Genomic DNA, 13,580 nt, shown 5'->3' with positions numbered 1-13,580 from the left:
GACTCCCAGTAACAAATCTAGCAGCCCGCCTCTGAATTGCTTCTATGTCCTCCCTCAATCCGACCTGATAGGGATCCCAAACGCTCGAGCAGTACTCAAGAATAGGTCGTATTAGTGCTTTATAAGCGCTCTCCTTTACAGATGAACCACATCTTCCCGAAATTCTACCAATGAACTGAAGACGTCTATCCGCCTTCCCCACAACTGCCATTACATGCTTATCCCACTTCATATTGCTCTGCAATGTTACACCCAAATATTTAATCGACGTGACTGTGTCAAGCGCTACCCTACTAATGGAGCACCTCCTCTACATCCACAAAATTCTTCTTCTATTCAGTCTCAAATTTCTTGATCTCACATCACACATTGAAACTCTTGCCCTCCTGGACCTAGAGCAACATGCACAATGCCGCCTCAAAAAACTCTCCACCCTGTTTACTTTCTACTCCCGCCTTGGATTACTACTACCCACCTCCAAACTACCCCCACATCCCTCATAGCTGACAAACCCTGTCTTGCAGACCTATTACATTTAGCCCACCCTTAAAAACTCCCACCCACCATCATACATAATCCAGAACCTAAACAGACCCAAAACACAGTTTTGAACCTTTCCTCCAAAAGCCTTAGCCCCGGAGAAGTATGCGTTCTTTCCAAAGGCCTCACCTTTTGCCCCACTCCCAAATTCAATCATGCATGGCTTGTTAAAGACCTTCTCTCCTTCGCTTGATCCCTACAGTGGAAACGCTTTTTCATCACCAACCCACCAATCAGAGTCAACCAAAGACCATTGAACTCTTCCATCCAATCATGATCCAATCCACTGCCCCCATATCACTGCCTGTTAAAAAGGTGGCCTTAGCAGCCAGAGATTGTGGTCATGTGCATGTGAGCTGCGATTGTGGGGGGGGGGTTGTCTATTTCAGACGAAGGCCTTCTTGGCCTAAAGCTCACTTTCTGACAGTCTTGCCTTCCTGCGACTCAGTGTCTGCACTGTGTGGTGAATAGCAACTATCCTTTCCATAATATTTTTACATCCATCTTGGATTTTCCTCACCCACCCAGCCCCTTCCCTGCTCCCATTCCAGCAATACACAGCCATCATTCCACCACCACACCGAGTCTTTTTTTATTTATTTTATGTTAATTTTTGTTTTATTTATTTCTATTTCTCTCCTTTTCCGCTACTTCCTCCCCCCCCCCCCCCCCACCTCTCCCCTGCCTGCAGCACTTCACTGTCCATCATCCCCACCATACTATCCCTCCCCCTTGCCACCCCAGCCTCCTCCTTTCCCCCACCCAGTTGCCACTCCCGTCATGCAGTGGTGCTGCTGCTCGTAATGTGGTTTCAGATGCCTGAGACTGCAGTCGTGTGTGTGAGTTGCATTTGCGTGAGTGTGTGGATGCGTATGTGTGTCTGTTGTTGACAAAGGCCATTGCCCGAAAGCTTTAAGTGTTGTGCCTGCGACTCAGCATCTCCGCTATATAGTGAGTAGCAACTTTCCTTGTCATAATATTGTTGGATTTTTCATTGTTTGATGTACCAGCAGTTGTGATTGGTGTTTATAGTTGCTTTTTACACATTGTAAAAGCATTTTGTATTTATTATTGCTACCAGAAGAAGCTGCATTCATCAAAAGCTTGATTTCAGTCCCTCTTTTTCACTTTTTTCTACTTAAGAAGAAATGAAGCGTAATAAAACTTAACTCGTCTAGTGCTAACTTCCCCAATTTTGCAAGATGCATAAGACTGAAAAAGCAATAATTGTTGAATTAATTATTTATGTCTATGGAACGTAAACTAATGTGACTAAAAATCTTAAAGTATTTAAATGAGTGTAATCACTTGCACTTTGAATCATGTGATTCAAAAGGAATTGTGGTGATAAATACACAGTTATGTATATGTCGAGATGATACAAAATAATTATAACCTAAGGGAAGGGCATGTCGTTGTCACCAGTCGGGCATCAACCTTCACTTGTGTGCCACTAGAACCATAGATCATTTGTTTGTGTTTGCAATTATGCTGTGAACAAGTGTCAGTACAGGCTCAAGTGTTTTTGAGCAGCTTGTATTTCTGTTTTTAATAAGTTGGCTAGGGCACATCTGTGTCTAAAAGACAACAGGACTAATTTTTATATCATTATTTTTGTACCTATTGTTTTCATTTGAATGTCACTAGTAGGCTGAATAGGGTCTATGCGTGTTGTGTGTGTGGGCACAGGAGAATCTGGCCGCAGTTCACAAACTCCAGAAGACATGGTGCCCACTGTCAGTCGTCAGCTGGCTGCTACTTTGAGATGAGATGTAGCACCAGAGGAGAAACAGGCGTGTCGCGTGGGACACCTGAGGTGTCACTTGCTGACAAAGCACTTTATAGTGTAATATTCTATATTGGTTTTATGTTTTTTGATACTAAGCAAGATAAGAGGTTAGCATTAATTATTTTCTTTATGTAGGTGAGACTGTCAGAAGCAGAGTATCTTATAGGAGGCCAAAATAAAAGTTTGTTTTCAATTTAAATGAGTGCCAGGCTCCCTACAAGATTATCATAACTGGTTTTCATCTAAATACAGTCAAGGCCAAAAGTTCACAGATCTACAACAAATGGTGTCTCTGAAAGTATTTGATGAATTTTATCCTTAGTGGATGCTGTCGGACTCCATGACTGTTCCTTTATAGGGTGTAGAAAAATATACGCTACCAGTCACAATAAAAGGTTATTTATTTGTCACACGACCGATTTCGGGCTTGCGCCCATCCTCAGGTGTTTATACATTCATGTATATGTTTATACTGTAGGAGATTACTGTATAAATACAAAAAAATTATTTGCTGGTTGCTACACAGATACGAGTGGGACAATTGTAAGTGCTAAGGCAGCATTTGATGAAAATATATCTGTACGTACATAAAGATGAAGCACCATTATTACAGTTATGCTGTGGCGATAGTTTTGCCACTTAGTTGCACATTTATTGTCATTGTCACGTCCATATTTCAGTTTTACCAAGTGTAGCTTCATATTTCATTATAGTGAAAGTGGCAAAACTATCACCACAGCATAACTGTAATAATGGTGCTTCAGCTTTATGTAGGTGCAGATATATTTTCGTCAAATGCTGCCTTACCACTTATAGTTGTCCCACTTGTATCTGTGTAGTCACCAGCAAATAATTTTTTTGTATGTATACAGTGATCTCCAACAGTATAAACATGTTCATGAATGTATAAACACCTGAGGATGGGCACAAGCCTGAAACCGGGCATGTGACAAATAAATAACCTTTTATTGTGACTAGTAGTGGATATTTTTCTACACCCTAGAAAGTATTTGAACTCTCACAAAATTAACTCATGGAACTATTCAGATTTAAATTAAATGATGTTTTAAAATGATTTTATCACTTCTGCTCTTGTGGAAAGCTGTAAGAAAAGTTAATATTAAGTCCGCCACGTAATGACAGCCAATTGTTGCCAGTCAGCGATCACTGCTTTCGTCTTCTTGATAGCTAAAAAATACTAATTATTCTCTCTTTTCAATTAAAACATTGTGATTAATGACTGGCATGTTCTTGAAATAATACAGTGAACTCACTTTTACACATATATCTCCATCAATAACCTGATACACACCTTTTTTATCATCTAGTCGAAATAACAAAAGGAACATCTGCTAGCGTTCAGTGCTACACACAATCTCTATCCAACAATAGTAACATGAGAATCAGAAACAGCAGAAGAGTGAGTAATAACTTATCTTTTCCATCTTCTATAGTTGTACAGAGATATAAATGTTTTACTTCACCGTATTCTGTACTGCGATATTGTTTATCATCATTATTGTCTTTCCCGACCATAGTATTGCCAATATATTTTTTGTAAATAATTTTATATTTTTTTCACATTTGACTTTCAGTCTGATTTGTTTGGTCTTAATCAATATTTTTATACACACTTCACATGCATTATTCTTAAACATCGCAAAAGGGACACTCCATCACCACAAAATGTGTGGCAGGTTGCATCACATTTGGATTGCTTAAGGTGGAGAGCCAGTGTGAGGAATGGCTGTCTAGCCTCATCCAGTCACCCTGAGAATGGACAGGTGGAAATTTCTTCAGCAGTGTCCAAGCTGGCACACAAGGGGAGGAAGGTTCAGTAGTTATTGGGATCGACAGGTGGCAATTTCTTCAGTGGTGTCCAAGCTGGCACACAGGGAGAGAGAGGTTCACTAGATATTGGGATCTCCTATGTCAGGTGCATTATGAAGCCCCCTTAGGGAAATAGTGTCCAGGGCTCGAAAGAACTCCCATGTGTGCTCTGTGGGTCTGCCAAGGGCCTTATTTGAGACGTGGAGGAGGCCTTGCTTGTAGCTATTGAGGATGCAGGGTGCAGTCATCAAATTGTGGCTCCTGTATCCATGACACCTACTGCATAGGATTGTAGGCCATCCTCAATTCATACCGGCAGCTGGTGGAAGTGAAGACTGCTGGCCTCACATGCAGGTGCAAGCAGACCATACAATTTGCAGTATCTTACGCAGAATTGGTGTTGGTCATTTGGTTTGGTGCTGAGTGAAGGCTTTCAACCAGAGGCTCCATTAATTCTGTTTCGGTATTGGCTGCAGATTTGTTTACCTGTGTTATGGGGTAGAGAATTGTAGCACTCCCCTTGATAGGTCAGAAGTACACACACACACACACACACACACACACACACACACACACAGAGGAAGAAGCAGCTACCCAGGTAGCATAATGCGTGTGGAGTGCACATGGGGGGGTTCTTAAGGCTAGTCAACAGCTTTGAGATCCTCTGATGAATGTTCGCCAATCAATCAATAAGCAGAGAATGAAATCAGATCATATACAAGGTACACACACTCAGAATGTCAAATTGTAACAGTAAATTGCTGAACTATTCTTAAAATGTCGTTTAGATGGGCCATATTTTATGCAAATTTTTTGCTGCAATAGTATTTCCATCAACACTGCTGCAATGTGTCCACAGTAGATGGCAGTTTTGCAGTCTGGATGGACAGTATTTGCTGATGTTGCATGCTGTTGCCAAGTAGTTGCTGACATATTGCCGAAAGGTTGTCGTATTGTCCTCCAAGAGTGGAGAATATTTTGTATTGCAGAGCAGTGTCTTTCTCTGTCCTTGCCTGTAAATGTTTCCCTCTTGGTTTCATCTTTGTTTCTCACATCTTGTACCAGCTGCACTGCAGTCACGTCACATGTTAGTAGCTTTTAAGTTTGCGTGTACATGCAGTGCTTTGTTTGGTTGTGTATAACAATGGAGAAGTGGACAAACAAGAAAACTATAATGTTAATAAATGTGATTCGTCCATGACCGAAGCTATGGGACATCAAAAGTAATGTCTACAAAAATCATAAAGCGAAAAATGGTAATTGGCAATCTGTTCACAATCACGGTTGATGAAGCATACAAAAAATTGTAAAGTCTTTGAACATATGTTGCAAACAAGGCAAAAAAGTTGCATAAGAAGAATGGAAGTGCAGGCGACTCTACAGCCACGTGGATTACATTTGATGCTATTAGTTTCATATTATCTCGAGATGTGCATGAAGCGGAATCGATAGCGTAAGAGGCAAGCAAAAACTTTATTACATGTCAACATAAATATGATTAATACATTTATATAGTATATGTCTCTCCATGCTACCCGATCCTTATTGTGTATTACATAATTCACAAGTTCTTCTCTTTCTTCTTTAGCCTTTGTAGTTGCTTTCCTGAATACTTGTTGAAGACATTATATACTGATATTGTTGTTTCACCAAGATCCTGGTATTACTTCACCCTGTATCATCATCTTTACTGTCAAAAATCCCTGTTTATGAATACAGCATCTGGCTTTGTGCATTAGGATGAAAAAAGTTGTGTAGATATGCACAAACCAAGGCAACTTTTGGTGTATTATCTGCTTGTAAGGCAGTAATATTACAAATCTGACACAATTAAGCCAAAAGTATTTTTAAGAATTCTTCTTGCTCTTTGTGTTGTATAATTACACACATATTTTGGTTTATGGACATTAACTATTGAAAATGGTTTCATAATGTTTTCCATTAATGAAAACGCATCATCTGCTATGAATACAAAAGGGACTGGCATTTTTCTGCCAGGAAGAGGCACAGTTTCAGTTAAATTTAGTGATTGGTCCAGTAACACTTCATCAAATGCAGTGTGTGTAAAATCTCTGCCATCCAAAATCCTCTCTTGCCATTGAGTGTGTACACATGTAAACTGGTAATTGGCATTGACCACTCCAAACAACATTAAACTGAAACATGGTTTGTAGTTAGAATATTTACTACCACTATTAAGTTGGCACGCAGTAGCTATGTACTTTCCATTCATGGCACTTACACAGTTAAGAATACTCCATCTATATTTAAATTCTTGGACAGTTCTTTTCCAGTCTTCGGCAAATGATGACATCTAAAAATAATGAATAAATACAAAAGCAGGATGTGTACTACATATGTATGATCCAAAGAAAAATTGTTTTTCTGATAGTGCCTAATCTACTGCAATCTGTTTTACTCCTAACAATTACTAATATAACAACAAAAATAATCTATTACTGACAGTCAATTACTAGACCTCTCCAGTCCTTTTCTGTCACGCATCTTCTTTCCCCTTCAACCCTTCTGTCTGAAGGAGGAGCCACTTGCTCTGAAAGCTTGTCAGTTACAACCGTCTTTTATGTGTGTGTTCTGCTGCCGCTTGGTGAGTAGATTTTTATGTATCCAGTTTAACAATTACTAATGATTTATACGGTGTTTTCAGGCCCAGGTAGAGACTGACACTGAGTTCATGTCAAAGGAGGGGGGTAGTAGGGTATTGCATCTACAAACACAAGCAGTGCCTTGCAGAAGAGGCCACAGAAGGAACATGAAAATTCTCAGATGGATGAACAAAAGCAAGCAGTTCAAAAATAAGCTCAAATAGTGAATAACACCACACAAAAACATAGCAACCCATTTGCAGTTTTTGATGAAAATGTTGCCAGCAAGCTACTTTGATATAATAACTTTGTTAGAGCTGAGGTTGAATTTAAAATAACTAACATGTTGTATGAAGCAGACCTTAATGTACTTCACAGTGAAAATGGTACATTTACTTCTAGTTACAGCCTGATTACACCAGAAACAGTTCTCATGATGAGGACAGACAGGCATATGCAGACATTATTGCTGCTATTGTCATACTAGAAGACGATCTGCAGCAGTGATGAACACTATAGATTTCAGTTTTGTTGTGATCTTCATCTCGTGTGTATAGTGTGCTCATAAACAAAAATAAAATAAAAATAAAAATTGTGTTCTTATTTCAAACTTACCTTAATGAAATCCTTGAAATCTTTCAGTCCTTCTGCCAAAGAATTGCATAATTCCGGTACCAGGATACTTATTGAGGAGTTGTGCCCTTTAAAGTGGTACCTCAGACTTCTGGTTGCTAAAAACCAAAGTGTGATTGCAAGTCATTTTGTTGCTGGTGCACAGGCTCTCGTGTTTGTAGTGGTTTTTGCAATTCTTGAAACAGCTGTTTGGATGAGATATTCAGAATTGTTTTTAGACATTCTAGTGATATTCAGGAATACATACATATCCGGCATCAATTCGCAAGTTAGATGTTCTGAGTCTGAGTCGTTCCACCTACTTAAAAGAGGACACATCCAAAAAGTCTGATTGCTCTTGTTCTTCTTTCTAATAACTTTATTACTTGTGGGTTTTAAAAGCAGGAGAGCCCCACTCTCTGGTACGTTGTCGTACACGTGGCTGCAACATGTGTCACTGGCCGCATTGTTGATGGACAACATTTTTGGAATATATTGTTTGTAAAAGGCAATTTTTATGGCCCATCTAAACGTACCTTAACAAATGTAAGGTACTCTGTTGATTCGGATCCAAGAGCTGGATGAAACATGAAGTAGAAAGCTCCGAAATATTGAATGAGGCATGAAATTTATACCAAAGACAGGTTGATTGCAATAGAACGGGGGGAGTGTTCATTGCAATCAGTGAAAATATTGTCTGTCAAGGTTGAAATTTTGTCTGACTGCAAAATTGTCTGGATATTGTAAGGTACCCCTTATTTGCAGATAAGACCGCATTTTACTTTATTTCCGGTTTTGCTATTTTACATATGTGAAGTGAATGTATCAGTGCTGCATTATGTACAGAGTAAGGAGCAGGCGGTAGGTTCCCATGCTGGCTAACAGAGGTGGTTGGCTATCTGCACTTTCAGAGCCAGTGGTGTGAGGTCCCTTTGCAGTAATCACTCGTGATGTCAGCAGAGAGATTTGTAGGGAAAGTACATTTGTTCTGGCGTGAATCAAGTTATTGTTGTTAATAAATGCTTGCTATCAGAAGTTGCCTTTTGCCACTTAGACATTAGGCGCTGCCTGTGGATCATAAATACAATCTTTCAGTAATTTTATACTGTCAGGAATTCTTGATATTAATAAATAAACAAATAACTTTGGCATAACCGAATGTGTACTTTCTTCTACAAACTGTACTGATTGTATGCTCAAGTTACAGACTGTGCGCCATAGTCGGCAGTCATTGATAGGATGCCTTTTGATCTAGTCATGTGGTAGACCATGCCCTCGTACTGTTAATAATTAGCTGATAATCAGAGTGAACAAGTTCATTTTATGGTGTTTCTTAAATAAATGCTCCATAATAGCATCCTGTGTAAAGATTGTTTGCACAAAAGACTTCTTCTCACTTCATTATGTAAAACATGGACAGTAGTTTTACACTTTCAGAATCCAATGGCACTGCTATGGCTTTGCAAGAGGACATAAAATTAAAAGTGTGTCTTCACATAAGAGGTAGGAGGAATTCATATGCAGTGGCTCATTAAGTCTGATCAGGGATGGACTGGCTTAAATGTCACAAAACTCGGGTGGGAAAGTGTGACCAGTTATTTTGTACACCCCTTATATCACCATTTCACTATGGACTCACTGGCTAAACGAAGACATTTCTGGAGCATTAGTACAAGTTGATGGTTCTTGCAAAGTGAGTAACCAAGTGAACTAAAGTTAATCACTGGATGTCCTTACTGGCCACACAATTCCATTGCAACAGTTCTAGAATAATTGAAAGAAAGCTTACACTAAGTAGTACAGAAGTATCTCAATAGTGTAGTATCAGTCGGAGGCGACTTTTAACTGCCGAGTATAGATTGGCAAGTTATGGATTAATTGCAAATGGTATGGACAGATAATCTTGTGAATTAGTACTGAACAAAGTTTTCTGAAAGCTTTCTGAGCAGGTGGTTTGTAAATCTACATGCAATGGAAATATTGTAGACCTTTTAGCTACAAACAGTCTTGACCTTGTTTCAGTATAGAGATGGGGGATTAGTGAACAGTGTTATCATGGTTACAATGTCTACTAAATTTAATAAACCCATTAAGAAAGCTAGGAGAGTTTTTATGCTGGAAAGAGTGGATAAACAGTTGTTGGACCATTAATGGATATAATGTAATTCCAATGTGATGGACGTAGAGGAAAATTATGGGCAAAATTTAAACACTCTTAAATTGCGCTCTGGTGAAGTGGATCAAGGATGGAAAATATCTATTATGATTTAATGAAAAAATTGAGAAAATTCTGTGAAAGCAGAGATAGTTGCACTTTCAGTTCAAAGATGAATTCAGGAAGTCGGCAGGCAAACCATACTAGAAATTGGTGAGCCTATAAAAAGATTGAAGTGAAGTGTGAAGCATACAACAGTTTCCACAGTCATACCTTATTAAAAAATGGTTCTGATAACCTAGAGAAAATTCTGATCCTATGTAAAATCGCTAAGTGGGATGAAGGCTTATATCCAGTTACACATCAACCAGTTGACATCAACCAGTTGACTTGGCAATAGGAGACAGCAAAAGGAAAGCTGAAGTTTTAAATTTTGCATTCAAAACAAGTATTCACTCAGGAGGGTTGTAAAGTCATACCATTACTTGACAGATTCCCATATGGAGGAAACAGAAATACTCACCCCCTGGTGTTGAGAAGCAACTGAAAGAGTTGAAACTAAATAAGTTGCCGGACAACATGGAATCCCATTTTGATTTTACCAAGAGTAATCTTTGGCATTAACCCCTTACTTAGCTTGCATTTATCACAAATCTCTCATCCTGCACAAAGTCATAAATGACGTAAGAAAGAAGCTAGAAAACTACAGACCAATATCCTTAACATCGGGTTGCTATAAAATTCTTGAGCGCTTACCAATTTTGAATATAGTAAATTTCTTTGAGACAGAAAAGTTCCTCTCCAGAAATGAGAAAGGATTTAGAAAGCATTGCTTGTGTGAAACTCGGGTTGCTATATTCTTACACAATATCCTGAGAGTCATGGATGATGGGCAACAGACGGAATCTGTATTTCTTGATTCCCAGAAAGCATTAGACTCGGTGATCCTTTGCAGATTTTTAACGAAGGTCCGACAACACGGAATATGCTCTCAGAGATCCGAATGGCTTGAAGACTTGTTAAGGTTATAGAATCCAGTACATTGTCCTGCACAGTGAGTGTTCATTAGAGGCAGGTGTATTGTCAGGAGTGTCCAGGGAAGTGTGATAGGACCGATCTTGTTCTCCATATACATAAACAATCAAACAGATGGGGTGAGCAGCAATCTGCGATTCTTCGCTAATGAGGCTATAGCATTCGGAAAGTGTAATTTTTGAGGGACTGTAGGAGGATACAGGATGAACTAGCCAGAATTTCTAAGAGGTAAGAAATGACAGCTTGCTCTAAACATTGAAAATGTAAGTTGTTCAAGATGAATAGAAAAAATAATCCTGTACCATTTGAATGCAGTATTGGTGGTTTGCTGTTTGACACAGTCAGTTTGATTAAGTATCTAGGCATATTGCAAAGTGATATGAAACTGAACGAGCATATAAGGTCAGTAGTAGGGAAGGCAAATGGGTGTCTTCAGTTTATGGGGGGTAAGTGTAGTTCATCATCTGTAAATGACACCATGTATAGAACACTAGTGTGGTCCACTCTTGATTGCTTCTTGTGTATTTAGAATTTTCACCTGGTCGGATTAAGGGAAGACATCAAAGCAGTTCAGAGGCATGCTACTAGATTTGTTACAAATAGGTTTTACTAAACAAGCCAGTACTACAGAAATACTCCATGAACTCAATGGGAAACCTTGGACGGAAAATGACACTCTTTTTGCAAAAAACTGTTTAGATAATTCAGAGAACCAGCATTTGTTGCTGTCTGCTGCTGCCAATGTACTTATTGCATAAGGACTGTGAAGACAAGAAAAGAGAAATTAGGGCTTGTAAGGAGGCTTATAGACAATTGATTTTTGCTCATTCCATTTATGTGTGCAACAGAAAAGAGAGAGACTAGTAGTTTACAAGGTACTCCCCACCCCACCATGCAGTGTATGATGGCCTGCGGAGTATGTGTGTACATGGAGATCAGTGTTTTGTTATTAATGAACAGCAAATTGTGAAGGCAGTAATACACCTCACTGTGAACTGTCTGATGTGTTAGTAGACAACAGTGGAAAATCCAGGAGGGAATAATGACACTCACCATATGGCGGAGATGCTGAGTCGCAGACAGACACAACAAAAGCGACTCAGCATCTCCGCTATATGGTGAGGGCAATCTATCCTTTTCATAATATTGTCAAGTTAGTAGAGAAGTTTGTATAATTCTTCATCAGTGAATGACTACCATTATTGACAGTTTGCATAATAATTTAAGATTGTTAATTTTCGGATACTGAAAAGTTGGTTTCTATTAACAGGCATCCAAAATACGATATTCTCCAAGCAGCTCGTCAGCTGGCGCATAACCTTATCGAAACAATGCAGCAAGAGTATGCTCAGTTTCAACAACAGCAGCAGCAGCAACAACAGCAGCAGCAGCAACAACAGATGGTGATGCAGCATGGTCAGTTGCATAAAGCTGTAAGATGATAGTGTAAATATTGTATCTAGCTTATGATGGAAGGAGCTTTTAACAGATTTATGATCCACCCATACAAATGATTGAATCATTTCAAATTCAGAAGTGCTGTTAATGAAATCATTAAGATCTACAAAACATTGACTTTTTTTCCAGAGATAACTTGCTAACTGTCTCTTAGTTTGACTCTCATGAAAAAGTCTATAGATATATGACCTCACAAATGAAGTCCTGTCGGAGCGAGACTTGAGTTCTTACCTTCATATCAGAAAACAGGCTCAAGCTTCAGTACTTGGTGCTCTTCTTTTCTTAATCTTCCAGTGACTGTTAGAGAAAAAGTTTCCAGTGACATCAGACAGCAATCAACTCAGCCATAACAGCTTGGTGTAAAATTCTTCAGCACGCTCCCATCAGCCATGTAGCTAGAAAATGGGAATCCCTATAAAGTGAGAAGAATTAACATACCAGAGTGACCACTACTGCTACAAATTATCTAATTATTTGGCTTCAAAGACGGAAGATATTGGTTAGCTGCTTGACCAGTTGCAGTTTTCATTCTAACAGAATCTAGGTGGATATTGTTCAAGATAAATATCAAAAGGTATTTTAGCATATAATTATTCTCAGGTTCTGTAACTAAAACGCAAAAGTACGAAATGAGAAGTTGGAAAACAACCATTAATGTTATCATATGAAAGAAGCAACACACATCAAGTTCAGTACATTTTTAAAGTAATTAGCATTGCCATCTATGCCACAAGCAAGTGATACCTGGCAGATTAAATTATCTGCAGTGAATACTTAAGCAAACATGCGATGTATGTTTTTCCTGGGCTGCTCATTTTGAACATTTTAATATTATTAACGGACTTCTATGTTGGTTCAATGCTGAAAAGGTTATGTAATTTTAATTAAAAGTTAAGGGTGTGTTACAAATGCAAATAGAAATAAATACTACAACCATGATTGTAGAATTGTGGAATTTATTTTGTTTATTGAACTGTTTTTAAGTTCGTAGTAAAAGCTAAACATTTGCTATTTAGTATAAACGAGGAAGCAAGAGCACGCTCTTTTTTCTCTCTTTTTTCTCTCTTTTATCTTAACCCAGATACTTTCCAACTAAATGTATTAGAAGTAAGCACTAGCAGTTTATGAGAGTTAGCAGTAGTTAATAATTAAGGCTGTTTCTAACAGCTGCTTCTCATTTTTAAGGTGTTTGTAGACTTGCTCCACACTCCAGAAGTTTCTCCTTCCTTGTGGAACCTATAGAACATGATGAATGCAATGTGTGAAAATGTGAAATAGTGTTCACTTCTTTCTTCATAAACATTATTGCTGCAATAATACTTGCTTTTTGTCTAGTTTTAGTGTTCAGTTACTGTTACTGGAGTTAAATATTGTTTGTTACAGCAACACAGATGCAACAGAACATGAATATGGGTGGCATTGGACAACCAGGGGTTGTAACAGTACAACAAGGTAAAACACTTTTGAGACATACATGGTGTTTACATTGCTATATGTTATGTTTTCTGTTAATATTAAGCATTTGGGCAGTTGTAGATATGTTAACAAGTCTACAATT

The 13,580-nt window shown here is 38.5% G+C and overlaps 1 protein-coding gene across 6 annotated transcripts in view; it reads left to right on the top strand.

Moving 5' to 3' along the window:
• LOC126199369 (uncharacterized) overlaps window positions 1–13,580 on the top strand; it is a 329,457-nt gene that overhangs the window by 149,728 nt on the left and 166,149 nt on the right. For all 6 annotated transcript variants that reach the window (XM_049936271.1, XM_049936270.1, XM_049936269.1 and 3 more), the window contains 2 exons: window positions 11,835–11,980; window positions 13,406–13,474. In XM_049936271.1, coding sequence (XP_049792228.1) covers window positions 11,835–11,980; window positions 13,406–13,474 — 215 coding nt within the window. The remainder of the gene's footprint in view (window positions 1–11,834; window positions 11,981–13,405; window positions 13,475–13,580) is intronic.

The sequence above is a fragment of the Schistocerca nitens genome, chromosome 8 (genome assembly GCF_023898315.1).
Source record: "Schistocerca nitens isolate TAMUIC-IGC-003100 chromosome 8, iqSchNite1.1, whole genome shotgun sequence".
NCBI lineage: Eukaryota > Metazoa > Arthropoda > Insecta > Orthoptera > Acrididae > Schistocerca > Schistocerca nitens.
The sequence above is the reverse complement of the archived record's forward strand: the minus strand, read 5'-3'. Positions and strand labels throughout refer to the sequence as shown.